Source organism: Pararge aegeria, chromosome 19, assembly GCF_905163445.1.
Source record: "Pararge aegeria chromosome 19, ilParAegt1.1, whole genome shotgun sequence".
Classification (NCBI taxonomy): Eukaryota; Metazoa; Arthropoda; class Insecta; order Lepidoptera; family Nymphalidae; genus Pararge; species Pararge aegeria.
This window is the reverse complement of record NC_053198.1, coordinates 10,496,629-10,519,668: the sequence shown is the minus strand read 5'-3', so window position 1 is coordinate 10,519,668 and position 23,040 is coordinate 10,496,629. Positions and strand designations below refer to the sequence as shown.

General features: G+C 35.3%; 1 protein-coding gene across 1 annotated transcript; it reads left to right on the top strand.

Annotated features, from left to right (window-relative positions):
* Nucleotides 1-400: 400 nt before the first annotated feature.
* LOC120632177 lies at nucleotides 401-23,040 on the top strand. The gene is made up of 20 exons (XM_039901983.1): nucleotides 401-487; nucleotides 1,548-1,651; nucleotides 1,806-1,973; nucleotides 2,047-2,207; nucleotides 2,944-3,168; nucleotides 3,548-3,680; nucleotides 4,196-4,376; nucleotides 5,216-5,347; nucleotides 5,776-6,020; nucleotides 6,672-6,734; nucleotides 10,266-10,374; nucleotides 10,530-10,636; nucleotides 10,721-10,891; nucleotides 11,478-11,659; nucleotides 13,051-13,290; nucleotides 14,499-14,631; nucleotides 16,423-16,600; nucleotides 18,115-18,249; nucleotides 20,738-20,928; nucleotides 21,652-23,040. Exons 1-20 carry the CDS (start codon nucleotides 417-419, stop codon nucleotides 21,861-21,863), a joined length of 3,141 nt encoding a protein of 1,046 aa, XP_039757917.1. The 5' UTR covers nucleotides 401-416; the 3' UTR covers nucleotides 21,864-23,040.

Genomic DNA, 23,040 nt, shown 5'->3' with positions numbered 1-23,040 from the left:
ATTAATAGTATGATGACTATTTGATTTATCACCCAATTTCATTTAAAAGCCTATACCCACCTACTATATTTTTAATGAGTTTAATTGGAACATTAAAACTTAACAGGAATAAGAGACCATTGCCTTTTAACTATGGTTACGCACTATGGTAACCCACGGAAGGACAGATAAACAAATGTCGATAAGGTAAATGTTCAGTATTTGGCGACAAAAATCACTTACGGATGATCAGCATTTACCTAACCTCCCACCCTGTACTTAAGTTTATCAGATTTGATTAATGATTGTTTTAACAGCAGTTAAAAATAAAACTCAAAATACTTAGGTCCATTTGTTTATAAAAAACGAGAACTGCACTATTCAAAAACAATTAACGTTCATAGTTGACATTTAGTAGAAATAAAACAATAAAAAATATGTTCAATTTAATGAATGCGCGAAATATGTTCTCAAATAAAAATATTGAAAATTCTCCTAGTAAATCACCGTAAGTACCTAATAACTTAGAGGTACATAAGTACCTTATCTTTTTAACATTATATAAATCTATGATTGAAGTTCATTGTATGGGACCTGCAGCTGTGTGCAGTCCATAGATAATACATTATTGGGTAATACCACTTCGCATTCGTCGCGCCCAACCCACGATACGGTCGCTTCAGCGGTGCCAATGCAGCACCAGTTCGCATTAGCTGATCAGTTAGCTGATAGCTCTTTCTTGTAGCGGCAGAATCACCGGTTATAGTAAGTAGTAACTTGTAACAGATATCAACATTTACACATCTTATAAAAAAAAATTAAGAGCATGGCCCTCCGAAGCATGACCTACCAAGTGGCCATGTGCAAACACGCGCCGAGTACGGTGCCAAGCGCAGCGCCATTTAATTTTTCGGCTATTTATTGCATTCCTACTCCATTTATCAAATTGTAAACAATCTTTTAATTACTCTTCAGAATAAAGTGTGTTTTATATATGTTAAAAAATAATAAAAAACATACAATAATTTTATTCGCTCTTTTTTTCTGTTTTAAAACATTTTATACACTAACAAGTAAAGATTAAGTGTTTTGAGCCCTGATAATTTTGGTGATTGTTGCTCAAGCAAAGCCGGCAAGCAGCTCCTATCGGTAGTTCTTCGTTAAATTTTAAGTTTTTGGATGATAGCTTTAGTAAACGAACAACACTGGCACCCATTAAAACGTTTATATTTTTATAATCTTATCTACTTAGAGATTGAGAATTCATAAGCTTTCTTCTGAATTTCATAGGAATTTTAATTAAGTAAGTATTTTGTTTATCTCTAAAATATATTTTTTATTAATACATAACTATAACCTAAAATAAACTAATTATTAACTAATTTTAATTTGAATATATGTTAAATATCCTATCCACTACTTCTTCAAACCGTTTAGGGTTATATCTTTACAATGAATATTTTGTCCTGAATATATTATGTACCTACTCTGACTGTATGTTTAGGAACTTAGTTGGAGTTTGCTGATATTATTACAGCCAAAAAAAAACATTGTTTCTTTTGTTGCAGTTACATAAAAAAGGTACACAATAGTGTCTTAGAATTTGTTGGACATGGACCAATCATAAAACTAAACTATATTCCAAGAGATCATGGACTTTTTTGCGAGATATGTAAGTTAACTCGTACTTATAACTGCACACACACACATACACACACATATTTTGATCAGGAGTATATTTATTGGTATGATCTTATCCATAAACTCTGCGCGTAACTTTGAACTAAAGAAGTGGAAATCACTTATCAGTTTCATTATATTTTTAGACGCAAAGTGTGAATTTATGAACCCAGCTGGATCCATTAAAGATCGTATAGCTCTTGCGATGGTTCAAGATGCAGAAAAAGGGGGCCATATAACTGAAAACACACATTTTGTGGAAGCCACCTCCGGCAATACTGGCATTGGAATAGCCTTTAACGCTGCCCTTTTAAGTAAGATCTTTTCATAATCGCATGTGCATAACAATTTCATGTAATATTTTTAAGGCTCTGGATTTTATTTTAGATAAGAAATGTACTATAGTTATGGGTGAAAAAAATTCTTCTGAAAAAGTCAACACCATGATGGTATTAGGAGCAGACGTAATACAAACCAACAAATCCTCCACAGAAATAGCTCGAAAAATAAAGGATGCTAATCCAGAATCCGTTGTGATGTTGGACCAAGTGAGCATTACTCAAATTCTTTCAGAGTGCCTTCACTCCTCGCCAATCATACTCGTACACCTCTCGTAGTTTAAATCAATTTATATCATTAGCCTATAACAGTTCTCCCCATAGAATTTGCCCAAAATTACCATTTCGGGCAGAAGGATTGGTGATTACAGTAGATGATAGTATAAGCACAGATATCCCGATATTCGGGACACACGACACCAACGCTAAAAGGTTGGGTGCTGACAGCAGTATTCTGACCTGCCGTCACTAGCTCTCGTTGCTTATAACAAGTAGTTTTTTGAAGTTATACTTCTTTTGGCGCGTTAGGGAAAAATGATGAGAATACATTTTTACTATGCGCGCGCGCACCGTCACGAAAAACCGACACCCTGAAGTTTAGTTTTTCAAAAAAGTTTTGACAGTGTACCTACACTTTCAAATGTCAAAGTTTGCGGGCTCGTTCCAAAATCTCAAATTTGAATGTGAGTTAAACTTAGTTGTACGATAATGAGATAACTAGATAATGCGTTATAATAAAACTTTCAATGTAAAATACTAAATCTATTGTGAGTCTAGTTTTTTCGACGAACGATAGATTAAGGCAAAAGATAAAATTTTTTCTTTACTCCAAAGAAGTATAACTTTTAACGCATTGACATAAGTACACACACGTTTTTTTTTTCTCATATTTATACTCTCTGTTTTCATAATTGATGACCGAATAACTTTGTATCGTACATTTTAGTTTGAAAACCATGTTAATCCACGAATTCACTACGATAGTACGGGCACGGACATTTTGGATGCATTAGGAGACGTAGATATTATTGTTTCTGGCGCTGGCACTGGCGGCACTATTACAGGTGTTGGATACAGGATTAAAGAGAGTAATCCTGATTGCAAGATCATCGCCGCCGAACCGGAGGGATCAACTATGTTTAACGAACATGGAAAAAAACACCCGTTTTTGGTAACATCCGTAAACACTCAAATGGTTTTAGGAAATGCTTTAAGTCTGTTTGTTGGCATACAAATGTATGATAATTAATAACTTAACTATATCATTTTAAAATTAAAATTTTACGTAACCTAAATAGTGATCCGTAAACGGGTTTGAGTTATTTGAGGTTGAGGCTATCTAAGCCGCTTCCGACATTTTATCTTTTTTTCTTAAATATTAGATAAATAATTATTTTCTTCACAAAGTACTTATCATTTTAGATCAAATTGATGCCAGGATTTGATTAATATAGGTTTAAGTGCGTGACGTGTTGTGTTAAGCTAGCCAAGGTTAGCCAAGCTCAGTACTAACATATTAAAACCCGTTTATTATTTTAACAATAATTTAGGTTGAAGGCATGGGAGGTTCTACTGTTCCGATAGTATTGGATAAATCTATTGTAGACGACTACGAAGTTATAAGTGACGAAGAGTCATTTCTCATGGCAAGAGAACTTATAAAGAAGGAAGGTATATTATGCGGTAAGTGTCCGAGTACCAAATATAATGCCGTTTGTTTCAAGGGACTGGGAGCTATGCCACTTTTAAAGAGAACTTATGCTGAAATTACGAAAAAACTTAATTTACCTAATCAACTGAGTTACTATTGCTACGTGTAAGTTCAAGGAGCTGGACGGCACTGGTGGACCAAACGACAAAATTGGACGAGTCCATACGCATTTGATATGTAGAATGGTTAAGTAACATCAGGGGCACTAAGCTCAGCAAGTACGTCGCTTATAGTAGACATAAAAAAATACACTTTACGCCACTGACCTAATATCAAATACGTCAGTGCTTTACGCATTTAAAATACAACAATTCATATAGAGATCCTTAAGGGTCTTGTACAGCTTTATCAGAATAATCTTTGTCTATATGATTGTCATTTATTTTTAATCACAGAATACGTACTTTAATAACATTGTAGATCAAATTCGGTATAAGCAGAAAGATGAAAGTTTTATGTTTGAGGAAATAAAGGAATTAAATTTTAGGAGGCAGCAGTGGGACGGCCATGGCTGCAGCCATTAAAGTTGCTCGTAAAAGAAAATTAGGCGCTGGGCAACGCATTGTCGTGATACTTCCAGACGGTATTCGCAATTACATGACCAAGTTCGTGTCCGACCAGTGGATGGAAGCACATCTATTCATGAATCCTCCCGAACATACAATGAGGTAAAACATATTCCAATCATATTCCCCAAACCAAGTAATATATTAAATTAATAGTATAAGCAGATAGTAATGCTATCAAATTTATAGTTTGGTATCATATATATTTAAATTTATATTTTATAGTTTGACCATCCAATGGGGCAATGCTGCCAGCTTCTTAGGAACTGTGCCTCGCTGCGGTGGTTTCGAAGACGTTTTAGATTTTATTTAGTTTTACACAGGTTATATTTATAAAATAAATCGTCGCCCTAAACTTAATTATATTTATGTTGGATTATATTATTTATGGTTCAAATCATTTATATTTAGAAACACACGAGGCACTATAGTAAAACTCACACAGACATAAGTCAGTCAGTCAACTGCTGACTTATGCCGGTAGAATTTTCCTGACGACAGAAACAATGTTATTGTATCACTAGTGCTGAAAATGTGGGATGCCAATAAAGAAACAAAAGTGAATCTGCGCGGAGCCAGCCTAATGCCGGCTTAAGGATCCCGAAGGAAGCGTTAGGTTGCTATGCCGATCGGTTCCTCCAAAGTGAATTGGCACCAATGCCTGCGTAGGCATTGGTGCCAATTCTGTTGACACAATCCGTTCTACAGGGAAATTTTATAAAGGATAGACCCTACATTAAGATCCCTTAATTTAGTTTGATTTAGAGATTTAGATTGATTTGTGGACACCAAAATTAGTACCACTGATACGGGTCAGTTTTATTATTTAACAAATGTCATTACCGCCGAATCTAATGTGCCCATCCATTTCAATATTGCACTCCTACAGCTAATGCAACGGAAAAACAAAGGTTGAAAAATGCAGTATTATTTTTTTACAGGTGGTGGAACCACCCCGTGACAAACTTAACTATTTCCCTAAAATATCCAATCGTGAACAACAAACGGACTTGCTCTGAAGCACTCAAGGAGATGATGAATCAAAATATAGCCATTGTAGTTGATGAAAAAGGGTAAGATAATATCCGGCTACATAAAAAAATATTTAAAATATGCTTTGCCCGCGGCTTCGCTTGCGTGTACTGCTCTTCCTACTAAATGAATGCTATTTAAACGCGACCATTATTAGATACATTTTCTAGTTGAGTTTGGAATAATTAGGTACTTACTACTTATCTACAAATTTGATCCAAATCTGTCCTGCCATTTTAGTATATGGTAAAAACAGAAATTCCATTTAGATCCATGTCATCAATTAACACCAAAAAACAATCAACGTAAACTCTTAAATTTATAATAACAGGGATCACATACCTAATTCAGAATAGCCTTTTGTAGTAAAGTATAAAGAAGACTAAGTAACTTATTCTATGAATTAAAATAGGCTTCAAGGATAAGTTCTTAATATAAATGAATTATGCGAAATTTAAATTGATTCCAGGTGGTTTCTCGGTGCAATCTCCAAAGACAGTCTGCGACATAGTGCAACTAACCCTATAAAATTACCCAATCAAAACTCAGATGATATCAATTTTGATGATCCTGTCACTGACCATTTAGTTAAAGATTGTTACACTTTAGCTAAGAACGGAAAAAAGGGCATGCCTTCCATAGGCTTGTTATCGCGCATGCTAGACATCACGACATTTGTTATCATTGGAATCAATATCCGCGAAACTGACAACGGTAGGTAAAGTGACGGAGTGGTGACGTCACACTAGAAAACCCAGACAGTATTGGTTGGTAGGTTCCCTCTCGGAGGACAGAAATCATCAAGTCACAGTGTATCGCTGGACACGAGTGGCAAACCCATGGAGTGTATCTATTTACTAAACAGCGTGAGGGGTTCAGATTTGCCATAGTGGAGGATTATGCAAAAACCTACGCAGCTACGCAGATAGAAACTTCTTGCCTTTACCTTGTAAATATTTATTTTTCATTCGATCAACCACGATCAGCTCATTCGTCCTCACTTTGGTGGTTCGATTTTAGGTACACAAACATGGATTGCCAATCCAAAATTTGTGGTATTTAAACAACAATGACAAGGATTAAATAAAACTCCTTTACACGCAATATGAACCACCCGTGTCGCAAACAGGATATAGCATTAATGGTTATTGACTGAATATAAATATAAGCATGGAATTCGTGTCCTGTTACCAAAATCTAGAAGTAGCATCCGGCGGCTGTGTCTAGTTGCCATTACCGGACACAGGAGGCAGTTTTCTATCAGTGTCCTGTGTCGGTATCTTATTACTTTTAATGTGGACCTAAATTAATCTAAATAAATTATAATAGTTACCATGTATAATATTGTAATGTCTTATGTTACAGAACACTTTTTACCAGAAAGTGTTGTTACCGCCGAGAACGTCCTCGACTATATTTTTTCTCACCTTTAAAAGAAGCAAAATTTATATAAACCGAATAAAAATGTAGTTATAAATAAAAATACTTATATATTTTTTTATTTTTGCAAACCCTGATATTCCCAACTATTTAGTATTGGCATTTAACGGATCATTTCCATCTTGCAGATGGGGCATAGTAAACTAACCTTTGCTATTAGGTACTAACTATGCTTTCACTACTGCTACTAATCACTACTAAATTAAGTATGTAAGCACGTTTGTAAAGAGTTTTTATAACTGAAGTAGTCATCTTAAACTTCACATGTAGATAACCTTTTAGATACTGATAAAATGATATAAAAGGCCTATTATACACAATACAATTTCATTGCCAGTAAAATGGTGTGGTTATGAATTAGTAGTCCATACGATCCAGAATTTGATTGTTAATTAAATCAAATCGGCGTTTATCTCAAATGAAGATATTTATCAGTTCAAAGTGTTTTTATTATGATGTTACTCTATATTCAAATCCAAGCAGACTTTCAGATTATTATTTTTATTTATACCGTCTTGAATTGGTCGTATAATCTAAACTTATTGACCCCACGTTGACCCCATTTTTATTGATGGGGGCCTGCGTAGATGGGGTATTTGATATATTTTGTAGTTTTGTTTCAGAATTAGAATCCTTATTTTTTCGGTAAATATTATGTTAAAAGAATACCGCTTTAGGTGTTAATTATGGTAGTAAGCCCCCACTCCCTATCTGTGACCAATATTTCGTGTGGCTTGCCACTTCCCAATCTAAGTTATACAGTGTGGAAAGCCTTAACATGAGACCTTCGCCGCTGGATGGCTACAAATATGTTAGCCATCAAAACAGAAAGATATGAAATATAACACTGAAAAAAGGTGGCAACCCTACCGCTACAAACGTAACGCTTATTTTCAAATCATTTCCAGCCTCGTTGCAACCTTTTGCCTCGTGCTGCGATACTAAATCGTCAAACTCGAATATATTATTATTATTATATACAATGAGTGCCACAATCACACTTTAAGAAATTGTGATAAGGTAAAACATGTAGAGGAATTATAACCACGTCTAATGATGAATGAATGAACATTACTAACAGTTGCCCGCGACTTTCTGCGTTTAAATTATTTGAACAATTAAATATCAATTGATTTAACGGCCTTTTCAAAGAATTATCGAAGAGTCTTCCGGTGATCCTAGAGCGGGCAGTTACCTTGGCCAACGAATTAATTTGGCCAACCAAAGGGGCAATGCTGCCAGCATCTTAGGGACTGTGCCTCGCTGCGGTGGTTTCGAGGACGTTTTAGATTTTATTTAATTTAAATAGTTTATTTTAGGTTATATTTATAAAACAATTATTTTAACGGCCAAGGGAAATATCGTTGGAAAACTTTATGTCTGAAACTTTTCCATAAGTTCTCAAAGTGTGTGAAGTCTACCAATCCGCACTTAACCAGCTGGGAGGTGGGTAGTCCACGGCCTATACCCTCCTCATTCCGAGAGAATACCCTGCCCTGAATAGTGGGCCGGTAAAATTGGGTTGACAGATAATAATTATGATATGCCGAAATCTCCGGAAAGTAAGCTAGAAACAGTGCAATCTTTCTTTACGATCTTTTCAGTTGTTTATATGTCAAATGATCGTTAAAAGTCTACTGAATTTTAAGTTTATGCTTAATCATTTTGGGATTTCAAAAGTCAGGCAGTAGGTAAGTCTGATTTCAGTATATGCTCAGTAAGTATCAGTTCAAAAAGGAAGTATTGAAAACAAAATATACATAGTACTTTAATGATTCAACGTTTTGTACCATCGGCTCCCAAGCGTCTAGCTTACGTATCTTTTATCTTATGTTGCTGCATCTTTATACGTTATATAATGCTCTTTATATATTATTATAAGTAATCAAGTATTTGCCTATCATACTTTGACTAGGTCGTCCGCTTGATTCATACGTTTCGTACGTAAGTTGTACTGACCCATATAGATAAACGCAATATTGTACCTATGTTGCGGAACATTAACCTTTTCATGATCATCGTCCCATATTTTTTTCAGGGGTTTTGGTACAGATGATAAGTGTTGCAAAATTCTAAGTCTTATTTTATTTTAACATCATCATACTTAATAATGTCCCTGGCGATTTAGAACTCAGGCTGGGCGGGCTGCTATAGCGGCTTGACGGCATTCGTCAAGAATGTTTAAATAACATTCTCTTCAAGGCGCGGGTGTGGACAGCAACAATTTTCAATTTCCAAGATTCATATTTCCCCTTTCTCGTGATTGGGCAAAAATTAGGTTACCGGCATTTTGGACGAAAATATGTTATCTTTTCGTCCAAAATCCCGTGCCTGAAGTCTTTGAACAGTGCGTGTTGCCAGTACGTGGTTGCTTATGTAGGGCCATATGCATCATAAGAAGATTCGGAGTAACTTAGCGGACGATGGAGAGAAAAATTAAGAGATCCTTAGAAGAACAAACGCTATCGACATAGCTCAACGAGTCACAGAGCTGAACTTGCGATGACAGAGGCACATAGCTTAGGAGAACCTGAGAAATGGCTGTCGGGGTCCCAAATTTCTGGAATGGCCGCACGGCGCACCGCACCATACGCAGCGTTGGTTACCCCCCCAACGAGGTGAACAAACGATATCAAGCGAGTCGCTGGAAGCCTCTAGAAACAAGCAGCCCAGGTCTGTAGATTTTGAAACTACCTACGAATTACGTGTCTCCAAAGTTTTACGTCAATCGGTTTAAGTGAAGATGATAATGATGGTGATCAATTAAAATTGCATGACAGACAAAGACCCGATACTAAAATATTTTGGCCTGAAAATTAAACTCATGACTATATTGGATAGCAATCAGGCTTACGCTCTAAACTAACACGACAGATTCATTACAACTGCTATTTGAAAAAGAGCGAGGAATTAAATCTTTTAAACATCAGCAACTATAGCGCCACTAGATTAGAGCTTTAAATCATGAAACTTGTCGAAGATCTTGCTCAGAGGTGATACGTATGTAGCACAAATGAGTACATTATGCAGACAGAGATTTAATTAGGTTGTTAAATCGAAAACCATATAACGTACGGTCCATGTGCAACGTCCTTGGTGCATGTTTGTATTCCACATTGCATTCAGAATGTGCTTCCGCTATACCATACCACACTGTATGTGTAGTCACTGTAGCCAGACTTCGCATCTGTGTTGCACGGTCGCATTTCATTAGAGTCGTAGCCACGGAATACTACGTCTCGCTCCGGCATCGAGCGTTTATCAGAAATCCGTATTTTATAAACCGGTCCAGTCGCCCCGCAATACAGTACAATACAAGTCGCGGGTGAAGATTGATGTGTGAGTTCATGCGTGACCAGTGAATTTGTGAATTAAAATCTATGTTAGTTCCATGCGATAAATAACACGCGTTTATTCATTTGCTCGCTACGTGATTTATTGTTAAAGGAAACTTAAAGTAAACTGATTAAGCTGTATTAAATATTTCTGCTAACTTCTAATTCTTCTGTTTTTAGTGTTAAAGTATTAAAGTTCGAGAGGAATCAGGAACTATGGAGAATGGTGCAACGAACGGCAACTCTTCGGAGTTCTTTAACCTCAAGGAAATGCCGCATATAATTAGAGCTTTGTAAGTAATGTTATTTAACTACTTAATTAATGAATTCATACATCATTTGAATTAATTATTGTGCGTAGTAAACAATTTGTTTACCTGTTTAGTTAGTAGGTTTACTACCTACCTTTAAAATGAAAAATAAATTAACAATTAAAATTTTTTTTTAGGGATAGGAACCAAAAAGTTCACGAAAACATTTTAAGTGTTATAGGAAACACTCCATTGGTTAAACTAACGAAAATACCTAAGGCAGAGGGCATACAATGCGAAATGTGTAAGTATTTTTTTATTAACTATTTACAATCGGGTTAGTACCTATTTATATTTGTAGTATTAAAGTGCAAAAATCTTTTTTTAGACGCCAAATGTGAATTCGTGAACCCTGGTGGTTCAGTTAAGGACCGCATCGCATACAGAATGGTCCTGGAAGCTGAACGGCGAGGAGTTCTGATTCCCGGGAAATCTGTCATTGTTGAACCAACTTCCGGTAATACTGGAATTGGTTTGGCTTTGGCGTCAGCTGTTAGAGGTAACTTATAACTGACGAAGGCTGGTTATTTAACCATACCTACTCTCAGAATTGTATAGATCATTTCTGAACTACGGACATAATAGCGTACTCGAAATTGAGAAATTTTCATGTAAATCTATACTAAAATATATTATATATTATATAAAATTTGGAAAAAGAATCAAAACGGACTATTTTCCGGGCATTCCTAAGATTAGACTAGGAAAAGAGATAGGCAAAAATTATAAAAAAAGTGTGTTCGGATTTCGCTCTCGTTTTAATATTATATTCATGATAATAATAATATGCGCTTGTAGAGGCATTTCAGAATCACTGAACGAAAATTTATCTATATATATATTATATATATGTATATAGATAGATATTACTATTGTACCTATGAATAAATTTTGTTTAATGGACATTGTTTAAGTTTTGCAATGTCACCTTCACTTAAGAATTAATTCTTCCTATAGGTATTATGGCAATTAGGTTTAGGTTTTTATATAAGCATTTTTATACGCAACAACAATCATCTTTATTAGTCATCACTTAATTCCAAGGTCGTCCCGCATATCTATTTTATGCAAGTACATTATTGCAGGATATAGATGTATAATTGTTCTACCCGAGAAGATGTCAGATGAGAAGGTGAACACCCTCCTAGCTTTGGGCGCAGAGATTATCAGAACCCCAACAGAGGCCGCGTCGGATTCCCCGGAGGGTAACATCATGGTAGCACAAAGACTTTCAAAAGAAATTCCTAACGCAGTATTGCTGGATCAGGTAAAAATTAAAACGTAACAAATGGTGACATTATGGTCTAATTTTTTTAAACGGATCATCTGTATCATGACAATATTTGTTTTTTTTTTAAATATGAAGATTACATTATTTGCATTTAGTAACAACGTGTTGGTAGAAAAGCACTTAGCTTACGCGTTTTTAAGTAGGTACTCTGCGACTTCAATCTATTTATCCAGCTAAGAAAAAAAAGATTAACATATGTTTTTCTAAAGCTCATACAAAGATGGAACACACATGAAATTCGTTGAAATACAAGATAAAATTTTGGATTTCTTTACCTAGTCTACATACAATCCGCATCTAATTCCGATTTCCGAGATTCATTGTTAGGTTCGAAGATGTAATCCCCGTTGTGATCCACTTCACATTCAAGTGTAAATTAATTTGACCTCGTATGTACGATTTGATCTACCGTTTAGTAAGTCGTTAAAGATGCATATTTATGACTAGGACCCCCCCACAGATCCATGTATAAAATTGTTTCAATGAGCCGTGATAGAATATTTCAGTTTAACCTACATACCTATATAATAACTTCAAGGCTTAATGTTTACGTACGTCGTACACATACCTTCACTAAAGCTAAATCTACCATTTACTCTAAGGAATCATGATTTGTTTATTAATAGCGTAAGATGTTAAATAGGTACTCGCTCTTTACCTTGGTACATATTAATGTGAAACACGTATAGTTTAACACATCAACTTTGCCGTCATTGTGATTGCATGGGTAGGGAGGTACTTCTTGCAATACACAGACACTACATACCGATTTCAATTTTACCAACTCCTAATAAAATATACTCAGTCAGCTCTAATCTAAATACCTTACTTCACCCGGAACAGTAAGGCTTCACTAAAGGTCATAGCGCAACGGACGCAGACGCTTAAGTTACAAAGAAGCGTATGTTGCTTGGGAAATTCGCAAAATGCTTTTGGTGTTTTTTTGTAACCTATCCAAAGCATTCGATTGTCTTTAACATAAGACCCTGTTAGTCAAACTAAGCCAGTACTATGGCACCAAAATCGTTGCATTTAATCTTACTGCCTTCTATGCTAGTGATCTATCCTAATGGAAATGGAAAAAAATCAAAGTCTCTGGGTTCTACTCTACTACAATTGGTGTCCCACAGATCTCAATTTTGGGTCCCTTTCCGGTGGAGGCGCTACAAAAAGTCAATGTTTCAAAAGCGCTTATGCAACGTGTAACAGAATTACGAAATAATATTATATGAAGCATAAGTATATTTCATAAGGAATTATCACCCTGTCAAAATATTAAATCAAAAGTATATTTATTATTCCATACAAAAAAATTGAAAACATTGTGTTTATTTTTCATACTTAAGGAACTCGTAATCTTTTCACAGTATAACAATGTATGCAACCCACTTGCACACTACGACGGGACTGCCGAAGAGATACTCTGGTCACTTGACGACGACGTTGACATGGTTGTAATAGGCGCAGGAACTTGTGGAACTATCTCTGGGATTGCCCATAAAATAAAGGAACGATGCCCTAAATGTATTGTTGTGGGCGTAGATCCTCATGGTTCTATCCTAGCACAACCTGAAGACCTTAATGCGTCTGATGTTCAGATGTACGAGGTGAGCTTCTTTATTCTTTTTGCCCTAATACTACCTTATGTAGAGTCGGTACAACATGATGTCTTTAAAGCTGGAGACACTCTTCACTGAGATGAACATCTTTGTTATCTGTAAATACCGAAAAATGAACGGAACACAGAGTTATATAATAGCACTGGCAAATGATTTTTTAAAGTAATATATTTCTGCTAATTTAAAACTTTGATAAGCATTATCTACTAGTTACTGTGACGCTCGTTTTGTTTTAATATTATTCAATCTTATTATACTAATAATATTCAATATAATTACGCAATTACAACTTTAACATCGCTTTACTTATTATCGTTTTATTAATTGTATAATTTTTGAAGTCAGATCTGCACTCTGATCTTTTGTACAAACAAGTACTCGGAATACATGCAATATATTTATGTTATTTGTCAAAGCTAAGTATTTTTCCGAAGTAGTAAACTTCGTTGAATTACGATTTTAATAGCCATTTTTTGATTTTTTCCTTTTTGTTGTCAGCTAGATGTTGTCAATGGCTTAGCGGAGTTTTCTGTTAAAATCCATAAGGCTGATTATTTTAAAATGTATAAAATAGGTAGGTAGATACTTTTGTTTTGTTTGTTTCGTTCTGTTTAACTTTAATGAAAAGTAAAGTAAAAAAGTTAAAATAATGCAGAGCAAACACATTTGAAATATTAATATATTAGTATGTATAACAGCCTCGTTGGTCTAGTGGTTACCGGGTTGGGCCAGTACTATAGAAATTCTTAGTACCTACCAGGTCGCGATTTGGAAATTGGAGGTTATTCACACACGTGCCTCTTAAGAGAGCACTTTAAGCTGTCTGTCCTACGTTCGATCTTTTTTCGGTCGTGTCGGAGATGTCGTCACATCGGACTATGAGAGTGAGGGATCTGCACTTGTGCACTAGAATAGATCGTAGTTGGAAAATCTCTCTGGAGATTGACCACCGTAGCTGAAATCGATCAGGGAATCTGTTTTATGTGTTTGAATATAAGGAAGTATAAAGGTAAGATTAAGGTACAACAAAATGCAGAAAAATGTAATTGTAATCATCATATCAACGCATTACCGAACCACTACAGGAAACGGGAACGCCAAGTGCGGATTGGCGGACCTCACACGCCTTTGAGAACGTTATCGAGGACTGATATCTAGAAAATTGGGTCGTTAATGTAAAAAAACATTGTTTTTAGGTGGAAGGCATAGGCTATGATTTTTTGCCGCGTACGCTTGACAGGAAAGTAATAGACACCTGGATCAAGACAGACGACTGCGGCGCGCTTCAGATGTCGAGAAGATTGATCAAGGAGGAGGGATTTCTATGTGGTATGTGGCTAAACTAATTTTTAAAATAGATCCGACCCGATAAAATCACATCGTTTGTGCTCTTGTAGCGAGATTTAATGACAAACCAACAAACAAATTTTCCATCTATAATTTACTAAGGATCACCATCTTCATCATCAACCCATTCACACCCCACTACAGGGCACGGATCTCCTTTCAGACTGAGAAGGGCCGTAGTACACTACTAGGGCTAAGTGCTGATTGGTAAACTTCACACTCCATTGAGAATATTATAGAGAACTCTCAGGCATGCAGGTTAGCTCACGATGTTTTCCTTCGCCGTTGAAGCAAGTGAAATTTAAAATGCTTAAAAGACTCATAATTTGTAAATGTTAGAGGTGCGTGCTGAGATTCAAATTCGGCTCCCCGAAACTGCTGCCCACTGGGTAATCGTCGCTTAAACATACGTTCAACAATAAAAGTTACGAATGAAATGTCAGTGCAGCCCAAATTGGTCATTTAGGTAGATATTTATTTGCACAACAAACAAACAAACTGTTATCTGCATCTAAAAATATCAACCTACTCAATCATTGAAATACTGGGGAGCTACTTGTGCAACTACCGTCTTCTGCCAACAGTTGGTGCAAGTGGAATCCCTATTTACCCGTACTTTACTGCGTTAGGGTTATGTCGATACATCTTTTCGCTCAGGTTGTTTTTTTTTTAATTAGGTACAAATACATATTTTAGCCACAGAATTAAAAACATACACCAACCAGTAGTAAAGTTTCTCGAACAGGCACTTCATACTACTTGGCAGTTGACAGTAATTATTCCACCTCTAATGTTCTAAACGTTTACCATACAATGGGGAAAATGGGAAAAGTTTGTGAGCTAGCAACATTCCGCGGGTATGAAGTGGTATGTGCTCGGAGAGTTTTCGCTTCTTTTGGACACAATGCACTGCATGCAATAATGGCTGAGCGGGGCATCTGTATGTTCTTAATTCTGTGATTTTAGCATCATGGGTTGATATGATGATGTTTAAATTAATGCAGATAAATTAGCCTACCTACCTACCGCAGCAATATATAGATTATAATAGGTACTTATGTTGTTTTGATAAAATATATACGACGATAGATAGATTAATAAATAACAGTTATACTTTGTTATAATTAATCCCTTAAGCCATATATCAGTAAAATCTGTAGACAAAGTTTGCAAGGCCGGGTTCCTTAATCTTAGTTTAGGATTATCTATGGAAACAACAATAAGTACCTATGTATTAAAAACATTTCCAAATGACTAATTCATCAACATCGACCCTAATCCGCTAAAATCGGAAACAAGGACGTGATTTTAGGGCCCGCCGTCATAACACTCATCAATTACAAAGATAACCCTAGGAACAGAGCAGAGTTAGGTATACTCTCCGTTTCCCGATCTCTATAGATTTCGTATATTTTCAATCTCGACAGGTTAGTCTTGAGTGACGAGTGTATTTTATCAAAAAAAACCTGCCAAAGGGACCTACTTAACAATACATATTTAATATTATACCCTTTTAATATTTAGGTAAATAGTCGCGCTTTCAATCCGCGTAACACTAATGATGGACAGTTGCACTAGGTACTCGATTTAATTTCCCTTCCGAACCGGCGGTAAAGTTACTAAGAACAGAGAGACTAAAAGTTTTAAAAGTGCGAAAAAAAGAAGGCCTACTTGAAAACCCTTTTTTGACGCCGTGCATGGCGCTATAACCTAACCTTGCGGTAATTAAGCCCGAACTAGTACGATTAACACCATTGTCCGATTTTCTTTTAGGTGGGAGCAGCGGAGCTGCAATGTGGGCAGCCACAAAAGCTGCCAAGCAACTTAAAGCGGGACAGAAGTGTGTAGTTCTACTGCCTGACAACATCCGTAACTACATGACCAAGTTCATTTCTGACCAATGGTTGGAAGCAAGGAGCTTCAAACCTATCCCTAAAAACAACGAATTGTGGTAAGGATCAATGCGTTTGCAATAAACAAATTATCATGAAATATTTCTTGAAAACACTGCAAAGTAAGTTTATTATATGTAAGTTTATTATTTATATGCACTACCTACCTGTCTTCTTGAGCGAGCTTCTATGAAGCGATAAAGCCGCCAAATTGTATCATCATCATCACATCAACCGATAGACGTCCACTGCTGGACAAATTGTATACTTTTTGTTAAATTTTTATTTATAATTATTCTATATGTTTATGTGGTGTACAATAAAAGTGTATTCATTAATTTATTCATTCATTAAACACTTAGTACCTAGTTGTTAGGTAAGTAGATTCAACCATAGACGCGCTAATTTTAAGTGAATAATCTTGTGCTAAACCTACCCACTTATCAAAGGTAATTTCCATTGAAAATTTGATTAAAAATATAATCTACGTATACCTACCTACTTCATGGGTTTAAATAAATCCTTATCGAATAAAACGCATTCATCATTCAAAAAAAGACATGGTAGGCGCATTTATATTAGACAAATCAATAGATAAACGTATCGTATCCATTATAATAGGTATTTTCTTTGCAATCAATCATGTAATGTGACGCTAACGCTGAGGTCAACACGAGGTCGTAAATATTAAAGTACCTACTTAAATAAGTAGGTAATTATTTATACCTAGTTAATATGCTTATCTCTTTGGGAAATATCTACAAACAGAAGTTAAACCACGTTCGTAAGAAGTCCAGCACGCATAAAGCTCATATATAAGATTCTAGCAAACTATTAACTAAGAAAAAGAATTTGATTCAAAAATATATTTTACCTTTTATTTAATCTTTTGTCTGGTGGGACCACCCTACCGACAAAGACGTGCCGCTAAGCGATTTAGGGTTCCGGTGCGATTTGACGTAGAAACCGATTAGGGGTATGACTACCACAATCCCTAACAACCTGTTAGCCCGCTACCATCTCAAACTACATCATCACTTACCACCGTTTGAGATTGCAGTCAAAGACTAACTTGTAATGGAATAAAAAATAAATCTTGTGTGTGACACAAAATCAGGTTAAGTCATTACTATTATCCAAAAAAGACTGTGTTCTAAATTTTTCGTGGATTATTATAAATGCAGGTTTCTACTCTCTATGTGCGATTTAAATCCGAGCTCCTATCAGCGTAGTAGGTACTATTACTATTATATGCTTGCCACGTAGAACACGGTTTTTGGTCGGATGCAGTGCTAGAATACTTCTGGGGATCCGTATTTTTTCTGGCAGCGGTTTTTCAGCATTCGGTACGAAATGTACGGTATTACAAAGTTTAGTAGGTACACATTATATTATTACAGATTAGGTAGAATTTTACATTAAGCATTAGGTAAGTATGGTATGGTATTCTATTGGCTTACAAAATTTTTCATCAAAATTATACATCATTTCACTACTAAGAAAACCAGAAATGTACTTGAAAACGTATCGATGTATTTCACGTTAATGAAAAATATCTTTATTTTGTTTATAGGTGGTGGAACATACCTCTTTTGGAAAACATCGTACCGAAAACAGCCAGCCTCACAATAAATAGTTCAGTCTCTGATGCGATTGCAGCGCTACGGAATAGTGGATCATCAGTCGTTACAGTATTAGACAACAAAGGGTATGTAATTGTAATTGACAACTTATCTCAATATAATAATATTAATAGGTATTAGCTTAAAATAGACGACCGATTTGCATAGTGGGCAGCGACGCTGCTTTCAGGGTCTAACGTTGTTGATACGATTCCTACAAACGTATGTGTGATGGACATGAATGTTTTTCAATTCAATTCTGTATATTATGAGTATTTATGTATATAAAAATGTTCATCCGTTATCTTAGTACCCATAACACAAATTACTTTAGGTCTAGGTGGCGATGTGTGTATTGTCGTAGTATATTTATTATTATTAAAAAAGTATTTAAGATCTCACGTCGCAGCTGCAATGTTTCTTTTGTATTATGCTTACTAACATTGTAAATGGGAAGTGTGTTTGCATGTCCTTCTTTCACTACCTAACTAAGCAATCAATGTAAGCAATCAAAAATAGATTCTATGAGCTATTCTCACAGTATTTGTAAAAACCATAATAAAAGCGAACTAAGAACGTGGTCAAAACCGGGTTATTTAATACAAGCTTGCCTTCATAGGCGTTGAGTTATGATATTTTGATGAACGATGAAGCAGCCTAAGTTATAGGTCGCTTACCTAGAAGATGCCATAAAATGCACTCTTATTTGTACCTACACCTTGGAATCGTACCTGCCTACGTAGGTAACTCACGCTAAGAAGAGCTGTTTCTGAAAACTATTTGTGATTATCTTCTTAACTCAAAAAGCAGTTATTAGAATTTCCGAGTTCGAACCGTGGTCTGCACCACTAATTTTTTCTAAGCCTTTTTCCGTTTTAAGCAATTAAATAAAGCTTACAAGTTAAAGAATAAAATCGTGAGGATTGTTTACAATAATGGTCACCTGCAGTTGGTCACCAATTGTACCTTTTTTAAATAGTTCAAAAGTCATTGAATACATTTTGCAAAGAGAAGAGTTTTAATCGTTTGCTGGTTTTAATATGTTGAACAAAACACATTAATAGGTTCCAACCCGGTCTCAACTTTGCGACATTACCACTGTGACTGATCCATTGATTTAATATGTTATTATAAGCTCACTGGACTGACTGGCTCACTGTAACAAGCAAGCAGATAAAAGAACCTTTATCTGAGTAGGAATCCAAAGTTTTGAACGAAGTAATCAAAATTGACAATCAGAAACTGTGATCAAAAATGGCAAAACCACCATTCACATAGTATTTCCAATCATATTTCCATTTCAATTTCAGTTTTATATCAATCAACACAAAATTATTATGGTTTGGAATGTTGTTCTTGCTTGTACTGTTAATGATATATACATACATAGTCATTGTGTTTCTTGATCACTTAACAGAAGATTGATTCGTACATGTATAAATTCTGTAAAATTAGACAATTACAAATTCTTTAAGGTACCGTACGAAATTTATACTAATATTTTGTGTTTAGTAGTTTGTCTCTTATACACGCTTCAAACCGATCTTGCCGGAATTCTTTATAAATAATTTATATATTCAAATAAAAGTTTTAGCATCGATACCTACACCCTGGAGATAGAGAGGATAACTTTTGACCCGAGCACATGCAACCGTTTCCGCGAAATTTAAAAAAGAATGTTAGTCCATGCCCAAAATTCTTTTTCGTACATAATCCGAACTCGATACGTTTTTGTATGTGTAGACATCCAAGTTCCTATTTAACTTGCAACTGAAAGACGGACATAGAACGGATTCATTTCATTCATTTTAAAATGACTTAATCTTACGGATACCTAAATTGTGTCTGCTTAATAAGCTCTTCTTATTTGTATTAAATAGTTGCGTTCCTTTGGCCAAAGATGTTTGAAACTGGGCACGCTAGTGCCCCAATTCTTTAAAAGATTCTAATCAGAAAAACATCACTTCCAAGAGGTCCACAATTTATGACGTGATAGTTGTCATCCCACACAACACACTAAAAATTTTGAGCTCAGTTATAATTTCAATGCCTTAGTGCCCTTGGTGTCACAAGTTTTTATCTCAATGGCTACAATAAAATCTTCTGGGACACATGCCTACTGGTAGGGTCATGACGGGCCACGAGGTAAGACGGGTTCCCACACTTATAGAAGTTACGAGAAGTTTGCGAATATAACTGTACCATTAACAAATAAGAACACATTTATACACAATAATTTTGCTTTATTTGATTATTTCCGCATCATGCTCCCCTTTCCCCCATATCTCATTTTGTTCAGGCATTTATTTTTATATACATACAATAGACTATTCTAAAGTAAGTGCATACCTACGTCTTTCCCGCTGTAACTATTATTATCTGCTACCGATACAAGATATCCACTATTTAATATTAAGACTTTAATTATTAAGACAACCACATATATCATACCTTTATATACAATTATAAAATACAACTAGAAAATATTAGATGTACCTTGGCACAAGTCTCGTTTTGCAACAATGGATTAAAACAGTAATGGATTTGTAAAAACTTTGGCCTTTTTTCCAATAGATGCTTAACTGGAGTATTTACGGCAGACAACACAAGAAAAAGGCTCGCAAACATACCGGGATCAAGTGCAGAAGATCTGGAGAAGTTTGTAGTGAAGAAGATTTATAAGGTTGATCTTGCAAACAACCCTACACTTGGCGCTGTGTCCCGGATCCTTGATATTGCACCTTACGTCATTGTTGTTAATACAGGTAATTTTCTTTCTTTTATATACAAACCTACGTAGATAACACGTAGAAAGTATGAGGTACCTACTCGCTACTTGTAACCCTTATCACGTTAACCATCTTAGCTTATCACGTCATCATCCTCACGATGTTTCCGTGTAAAACCTGCATGCCTGGAAGTTGTCCATAATGTTTTGTTTAATGGCTTCACACGCCCGTGAGAACCCGCACTAGACCAGTGTGATCATAGTGTGATCGTCTACAGCCTAAACCCTTCTCATTGTAAGAGACCAGTGCCCTGCAGCAGGTAATGTGTTGTTAAAGATGAAGAGTGCTAGAATGATACACGGCCGCCTAGCAATATTTAGAATTCCAAGTTTTAGTATACCTACTCTGGCGCAGCGGTCTTACTGTGGCCGTATAAGCGCGATAATCTAGTTCGATTTCCAGTAGTTCCTAGTTTGGGAATTTATGATTTCTAAATGCATTTATACTGGGACCTAATAGTAGGATTCGGCCGTGTTTAATCACCACCCTACGCTTATGCTGACGGATAAGTTTGTTTTACTCAAAAGCGATTGAGGCTGAGTTTACAGTAGCCAAGTGAATAACAACTAACTATTTTGCTTTAAGTACATTCAAAGTTGTGTAGCGAAGTAATGTAATTTCAGCCCTACCGATCAGCTAAGATACTCTTATTATAAAGAATCTAGATGTGGTCGCATTCAAATTTATGTATGCTTGCAGAATCATCGCAGAGTATTCCAAAAATTATTGGCGCATTCACATCAGACGATTTACTACTGTTTGTCAGCAGCAATCAACCAACTTTGTCGACTAATGATTCTTTGAGCAGCAAAATTCAAAATGGTAATGTGGCTTATCCTGGTCAGAAAAGTTCTAAGGCCTCGTCAGATCCTGTTCAACCTGTACAAGCAAATTCTGGCATTACAGTTTAAATTGTTAATAGTTAATAGTTAGTTAAGCCCAATAGTTAATAGTTAGTTCTGCCAACCATGTTATATAAGACTATAGATTGCATAAAACAATTAACCTAGGTACTTAAAGTAATTGCACATGCGAAACAAAATGAAATGTCAATAAAATTTTGAAATTGTGGATGGATGTAGTGTGAGCAATTTCCTACTAACTGCATGAAGAATTCTAAATTGTCTATAGTAATTATTGTATTATACTTATTTGGATATCCCAAGTGGGTGATCCACCAATACACTCCATTCTCAAGATTTCCTATTAATTTCTTCTAAAAATGGAATATTTTACAAAGAGAAATATATGCTACTACAGACATGAACTTGGCCTTTGTGTGAAAGCTCAAATGAAGAGTGGCAAAGTGAGATGATGTATGCCCATTATAAAATACCAATTGGTTTAACTGTAGAACCATAGTAATATGGTTAAATATTAAAAGTAAGGTAGACATCTACCTATGAAATATTAAATACCCATTATTTAGGTATTTGAATTATGAAGTTTTAGGACTTGAAAAGATTTTGTATTGACAGTAGGTATCACATTATAATTATGCTGACATGAATGCTGTGAATTTTACAATTACATGCAACGAAACAAGAGCATCTTTCCTATTTTCTTAAATATACTTTATTTATACTATATGTTTACATTGTCTCAGCTTTATGTTGTGAAGAATAACTATTAGAGCTCTATTTACATGACACTGGCAATAGACGGGCGATGTATGTAAGATCCTAAGGAAATTGACCTTTTATTAACACCCATTCTATTACGACTCCGAATAAATAATTAATAACGTAAATGGCAGCCTTCTCCCCAGTATTAATCCAAAATAGGCAGAATGTTTAAATTTATTTAACCGAAATATATATAAATGTATGCTTTGTATAATCTGTATTGCTACACACCTAAAGTTCTGGAAAATAAAAGAATAACGAAAAACGAAAGAATTCTTTTAGTCTCAATTAGGGGATTTAAAAGTAGTCCTCCAAACCATAAAAACTGTACACACTATTTATAATCTTGTATCAATTTTTATACAATTATGTAAATGAGACGTTTTGAAGTAGAAAACACTTTGATAATTACTTGTCTCAAATATTAAATGTATGAAATAATAATAAAATAGTTAATAAACTA

Excerpts from the sequence above, each read along its gene's own strand:
- LOC120632177 (XM_039901983.1), top strand. The coding sequence starts at position 417 with ATGTTCAATTTAATGAATGCGCGAAATATGTTCTCAAATAAAAATATT. Across the intron at positions 1,652-1,805 it reads TGGACTTTTTTGCGAGATAT|ACGCAAAGTGTGAATTTATG; the intron begins GTAAGTTAACTC and ends TTATATTTTTAG. Across the intron at positions 4,377-5,215 it reads CCTCCCGAACATACAATGAG|GTGGTGGAACCACCCCGTGA; the intron begins GTAAAACATATT and ends ATTTTTTTACAG.